The sequence below is a fragment of the Contarinia nasturtii genome, unplaced genomic scaffold, assembly GCF_009176525.2.
Source record: "Contarinia nasturtii isolate CC-2019 unplaced genomic scaffold, AAFC_CNas_1.1 Cnas_scaffold_3122, whole genome shotgun sequence".
Classification (NCBI taxonomy): domain Eukaryota; kingdom Metazoa; phylum Arthropoda; class Insecta; order Diptera; family Cecidomyiidae; genus Contarinia; species Contarinia nasturtii.
In genome coordinates, this window is record NW_022200434.1 from 1 (window position 1) to 6419 (window position 6419).

The 6419-nt window shown below is 32.2% G+C and overlaps 1 protein-coding gene across 1 annotated transcript; it reads right to left on the minus strand.

The window, feature by feature from the left end:
• Positions 1-29: 29 nt before the first annotated feature.
• On the minus strand, positions 30-4386 carry LOC116349797 (kinesin-like protein unc-104; the record flags this gene model as incomplete). The annotated part of the gene is made up of 4 exons (XM_031781394.1): positions 30-430; positions 2884-3238; positions 3298-3412; positions 3941-4386. Coding segments are annotated over 4 exons (1317 nt in total), but the record flags the coding sequence as incomplete, so codon positions are not given.
• Positions 4387-6419: the final 2033 nt, after the last annotated feature.

Below are 6419 nucleotides of genomic sequence, written 5' to 3' on the forward strand. Positions count from 1 at the left end.
GTCAAAAATTCATTCACAAGGAAAAATACTCTGTTCAAAATTACCTTCAAATTTATCGGGAATAGATCTATCGTATCTTTCACTTATTCGATATTTTTGCGGCTTTGGATCGTCATCGAAAACGATTTTTGCAGACTGTTTCACACCATTATTGAAATCGATGCTTTCTTCATCCATAACCGGTTGAACAGCAACTCGAAGATATCCTCGAACATCTCCCCGCTCATTAACAATGGCCACTTTGTGTACAAGAGGCACAGGATACAATAAATTGCTCAAATATACAAATGATCGACCAACCATCCGGAACCATGGGAAGCGGTCATAAAATGGATCACCGCCTGTCAAACTTTCAACGTTGTAATCAGGAGATGTTGGACTGAGTTCGGCTTCATTATGGTACATTTCACGCATCAATTCAAGTCGTTGCCTGCATAAAGATTGATATTTATTCTGTTTATTTAAAAGAGTTTTATTATTTTTCCACATTTATAACAAAGTTTCGTCAAATTTATTTTCAATCATAAATATTAAAGGGGATCTTAGATAATAGTAAATTTGTAATTTGACTATTTATCAATAGATGGCGACACATAAAATAGCAACTTCGAAACAGATACGCATTTCCTATATGGACACTCGCCCAAATGTCGGACTATTTGTTTGAATTTTCAACTTCAATTTAATATTTAACACTTTTGATTTCATCTAAAAATATCATTCTATACACAATTCTATCCAGAATTTAATTGTGCTTCATTTCACAATTGTCAAAAGAAAGAAATTTCCAAAAATATATAATTATTTTCCATTTTTCCGTCGTAACATCGAAAATTCCAAATGTCGGATATTCGTCGTCCAATTCTCGGCTCCCAAATCTCGACATATTTAATGAATTTTCACTGCGAAACTTGAACAACTTTTAGTTTTGACAGCTCAGGAACGCTTTCTTCACATTGAGGAAAACAATACAAAATATCGAAGTTGAAATTATTGGATTGATATATTTTTGCTGCATATTTAATTTTATTTATTTTTTCACAATAAAATAGCATAAATATTTAAAAATATTACGTTATTTCAAATGCAAAGTGTTTCACTTGAAACTTCGGTGCTTGATGTGTCGGCAATTGGACGATTTATTCCGGAATAATATTACAGTGAAAAATGAAAAATAAATATAATTGTTTTCCTTTAATTTTCAATATTTCTGTTCAATAACTAAATCAAACTATCTACAATTCGCAGACATAGTTTAAATTTTGACGTAAAAAGGGATAAAAATGCCAAATTTTTTTGAACGTAATTTGTGAAAGCAATAATAGATTTTTGATTAAAATTTGGATTATAATAAAGAGATTTGATATTGATCTTTCATAATTTACTTTTAAAAAATGCAATTAAAATGAATTTTTAACTTTTAATTTCAATTCACCTCTCGGTATTCCGACATTTGGCAATGTACTGTATACACAATTCGATGCAGACTTTAATTGTGCTTCATTTCACATTTCTCAAAAGAAAGTATTTTCCAAAAATGTATTATTTTTTTCCATTTTTTCGTCGTAACATCGAAAATTCCAAATCTCGGATATCCATCGTCCAAATCTCGACTCCCTAATCTCGACACATTTCATAAATTTTCACTGCGAAACTTGTACAACTTTAAGTTTTGACAGTTAATGAACGCACTCTTTACATTGAGGTAAACAATACAAAATATTGGAGTTAAAATTATTAGATTGATATATTTTTGCTCCATATTTAATTTTATTTATTTTCCCATAGTAAAATGGCAAAAATATTTTAAAATATTGTGTTTTTTCACTGATTTGGTTTGAATTTCACAATGATCCCAAGAAAGTGGCATTAGAATACCGGCCTCGAGAATCAAAGCGAGACTTCTATTCACAACTTATTGAAATGTAACACCACCATACAAAATATGCTGACAGCCAGAAAAAATGTTTTTCACTTTCGACCGATTTTTTTCAGCAACGCGTGAATAAAATCTAAAACATTTATTTTTAAATGAAAGCAGGCTTTAATAGCAACAAATTATATTCACCTCAATCCTGGCATATGTAAAGTCATTTTAAAAAATCGAGATTCTCAAGTGTGAAAAAATGGTAACGGTATGTGCTGAAAACACAAACTTGACTGTACGACGACTCTCGTCTCCTATTTACAGCGGATTTGAATACAACAACAGTTTGATATTTTGTGTAGTCTTTTTTTAAAAAATAGGGTGTATCAGTGTGCCCTTCGTATCAATCTGCCCCCATTACCCCTAACATTTGTCACTTTCATTTGTCATGTAACATTTGTCACTTTTGTGTAACAAAAGTTTTCTCCTTCACTTTTCGAATCAAAAAACCCTAGCAAATTAAAATAATTCTTTCAAAAATTTTAGAGGGTCACACATTCTCTTGTGTTTATTTTGACTCGCCAAACTTTGACGACGCTTCTGCGCACCCATTACATTCGATAGCTACGTCTTTCAAAAGTATTAATTGGTTTAACTATTTTGATGACATTTTGTGAGCAAATTCGGTTAAACTACATGCGTCGTGTCAAATACATATGGACAATAACCTACTCTCTTTTAAGTCAAACTAAATATCTCAAAATACTATCCTTTATAATTTTTTAAATGTACATAAGACATACTCTTCTTTTGAAATATTTTCAGTTTAAAAATGACATACTTTTTCCAAATTGATAATCTTTCTATCGAGAAAGGATAACCATTTTTTTATCCTTGAGACAAAATGCTTCAGACATTTTTATTTTGAAAATGGCCCGAAAAACAGCTAATCTAGTTTTAAATGGATGTTTTCCAATCGTATTGGTAAAGAGTAAAAAAGTGCTTGTCTATTTTACCTTAGTTTTTCTAGTGACCAATAATGTGTGGCTCCATTTTTGGTGTCAGTGACCTCTACTGCAACAGATGTTTTTTGAGATGAAGCCAATTCGTTACAATCAAAATCCACTGAGGAGAGTACTCCAGTCAGGTCAGGGGGAAGTGGTGAGTAGAGGGTTTCTGTCAACAAAGTGAATTGGAATTGAACCCGCTTCTTTAACTCCACAGATATTGCATTTGCTTCCTTTAAAAATATTGCATTTCCCCACAAATCGTCACGTAAAGATGTAAATTGATGATATCTCCATTTACGGAAAGCCCATGCAGCTAAACTGGCATCTCGTGCTGTCCAGCACGATTCAAATAAAGGATTTACTGTGAAATTTAAAATCATATAAATAAGTCTAGAAAATTTAAATTCTGTATGTGCTCACCGAAAATGTCTTCTTCTTGATGAAAATCTTCTGGGCTATAGCTACTATACATAGACATCGTCATTGATTGTTCTTCCACTTGCTTTTGTAGTGCGTCAATTCGTGCCTCATAAGTCTAATGACAAAAATTTAATATTTAGGGCACTGTTAAGAATAAATTTGATTAAAATAAATAAAAAGTGTTCTTATAAGCGTGATGATATTCTATACAGGCATTATACTTATTGTCGAAAGGACACACACGCAATGGTGAAATAAATGGGGCCACAGTGAATATAAGCACATTGAATTAAAAAGTCCAGTATTTTGAATCCGACTTGTACGCAGAGTCTATAAAAGTGGAACACAGAGTTTTTTTTACATAGAATTGTTATTGTATTACAACAAATAAACTATGTAAAAACCCTGTGTTCCACTTTTATAGACCCTGCGTACAAGTCGGATTTTTATTCTGATCCATTCATTTCACGCCTGCTATAATGTTGAAAACAATAAATTTATCTCAGAAATCTACAAAAACAAAGACTAAAAAATGTCTATTGATTTTGTATGGAAATATTTTGTTTCAGGGACAGGGTTCAACGGGTAGATTAAGGGGTGAAACATTTATTGTATATATACTTTATTATGATCATTTTTTTACCTTTCTTTGCTCCTCAAATTCTTGGTCTGCTTGTAGTTTTTCTCTTTTGAATTGTTCCTCTAGCGCCATTAAACGTTTCTGCATTTCAGCTTTAAGATCAATTCCTTGTTTTTCTAGCAATTCACAATGAGCAAAATTCCAATCTACAGTTTCATTTCCACATTCTGGTATTTCATTTACGGTTTTTCCACGAATTTCACGAGCTTGTTCAGGGTGTGTAAATCGGAACACATGATTTTTCCCAAGTATAACACGAGATCCAGTTGTTAAAATTTCTGGTTCGACTAGTTTTCGTCCATTCAAATAAACAAGTGCATCTTTATGCGGTATTAAACTGACAATATCTGAACGATTTTCAAAGGTGCAATGTTCCTTGAGAATGTGGGAACCAGATAACTGTATATCTTGTGGAACATTAGCTTCTGAAGTTCCCAATCGTGTTAAGCCTGCAAAAACATTGATAAAAAAGTTTGCGTAATTCATAGAAATTGGTCAACTTATATAGCCAAGGTGTATCATAAATAACAACAATAAAGAGTTGACTGTTACAAAATCACGTTTTATCAGCAAAATGTCTAGAATGGAGTGAACAACTATTTACCGTTTTTCAGAGATCAACCGCATTATTATTGCCGTTTGTTTAATATTTTTAAAGAATATAAATAATTTTTAGCAAAAATTCATTTATTCTATGTTCTGTTTTGTATTATTCTGAATTCGCATATCAAAACAAAACCAGACGTGTTTTTCATATAGATTTGTTGTTGTAATTCATACAAACTACAACAAAAAATCTATGTGAAAAACGTCTTGTTTCGCTTTGATATGCAACCATTTAATGTGATGTTTTTATTCATTTGTATATTCGGAACATGGCATTGCGTCAGTAGTCCATACTAATAGTAAAAAGGGAAGAATTTCTGCAACGTTTGAATGTAAATAAAATATCTTACATCCGTAAGATGAACTATTCCGCACTGTGATCCACAACATACATTTCTTACATATCTTTTACCGTAAATATGAATTCATGAGAAATCTGAATCTGACATTAGTTTTGCGATACAAATAACATTCTGAAAGCTTGAAGAAATTTTAATACGATTGAGGTGTACTTGCACACAACATTTTCGTTTTCGAGCAAAAATCCAAAACTTTGTTCGGGAGGTACCCCTAAAGGCCCGTTGTCGCATGTAGCTGAAACTGAAACTGAAACCGAATTCGAAAATCAGTTTCGGTTTCACTTTTTTTCGGTCGCCGTTTTTTTGGGTATGTGCAACATGAAACAGAAACCGAATGTCAAATGACACGCCATTTTTGATATGTCAAGACAACTGTTGTGTGAAAAATAGAACATTTTGTTGTGAATACAAATTATAAATATGGAATATCGAGTTGCAAGTTATTTGTTTGAAGAAGATTTTCGCGCATTGGTTGCCATTCTTTTTTTGTTAAAAAAGAAGAGAAGAAGTCCACACAAATTATATCGGCTACGACATGAAGAAGGAGCTTTGAACATATTGGTTGACCGTCATTTGATAAATGATGAAATAAAGTTCAAAGAATATTTTCGTGTGAGTCCAGGACTTTTTTCGAAATTAGTCGACAATTTGAAGGAAGATCTTGATGGCATTCCAACAACTTGGGTACAAAAACCAATGACAGCGTTAAATATGCATTAAAATTTCTTCAAACTCCCAGAATGTTATTTTTGTGTCATAAAAATAACATGTGCAAAGTTTCAGCTCATTACGATATCATACAGGCATGGCTTCCATACAAAAATCCAAATTTTTTAAAAAATTTGTATGAAAAGTGTGTCGAAAATTATTTGTATCGCAAAACTAATATCACATTCGGTTTTCTCGTGCCAATACATATTTTCGAGTGTTTAAGAAAACATAAAATATCACTTTTGGAAGAGAAATTGAATTTTTCTCATGGGCATCACACCAGACATGACACTTCACTCTATCAACCAAAGTCGCTAAAAATCTAATGATTTCTATTCCTCGTGAAGTCTCTTCTTATCATCCTGTGAAGTCAGATTTTGAATTACTTTTCTCGTTTGGAAGTTATTGTGTTAACAAATTTATGCGTACAGGGTACAAGGTACGCACATACATTCGGACATCGAAAAAACGCTAGATTCGTGTTCCCTGGCCCCGAACACATCCAGAAAACACGTTTTTGAGGGTTGTCAATTTTTTGACCAATTCCAATACTTTACCATACACACAAGGTGTGCGCGGAAAAGTCAAATATATATCAAGTTTTTATTCACAGTACACAGAAAAATTATCTACCCACTATTTTCGTCCACATTTTCTTGCATACTTCCATTCACTGATGATACAAAAATTTCGAAAATTATCACATCAACAGATGACTGCATTAATTTCAAAATGACTAGGGGCTTAATTCAAAATTTTCAACGACTGAATTCTATAATAATATCTAAATTAACTGAATTTTTCTG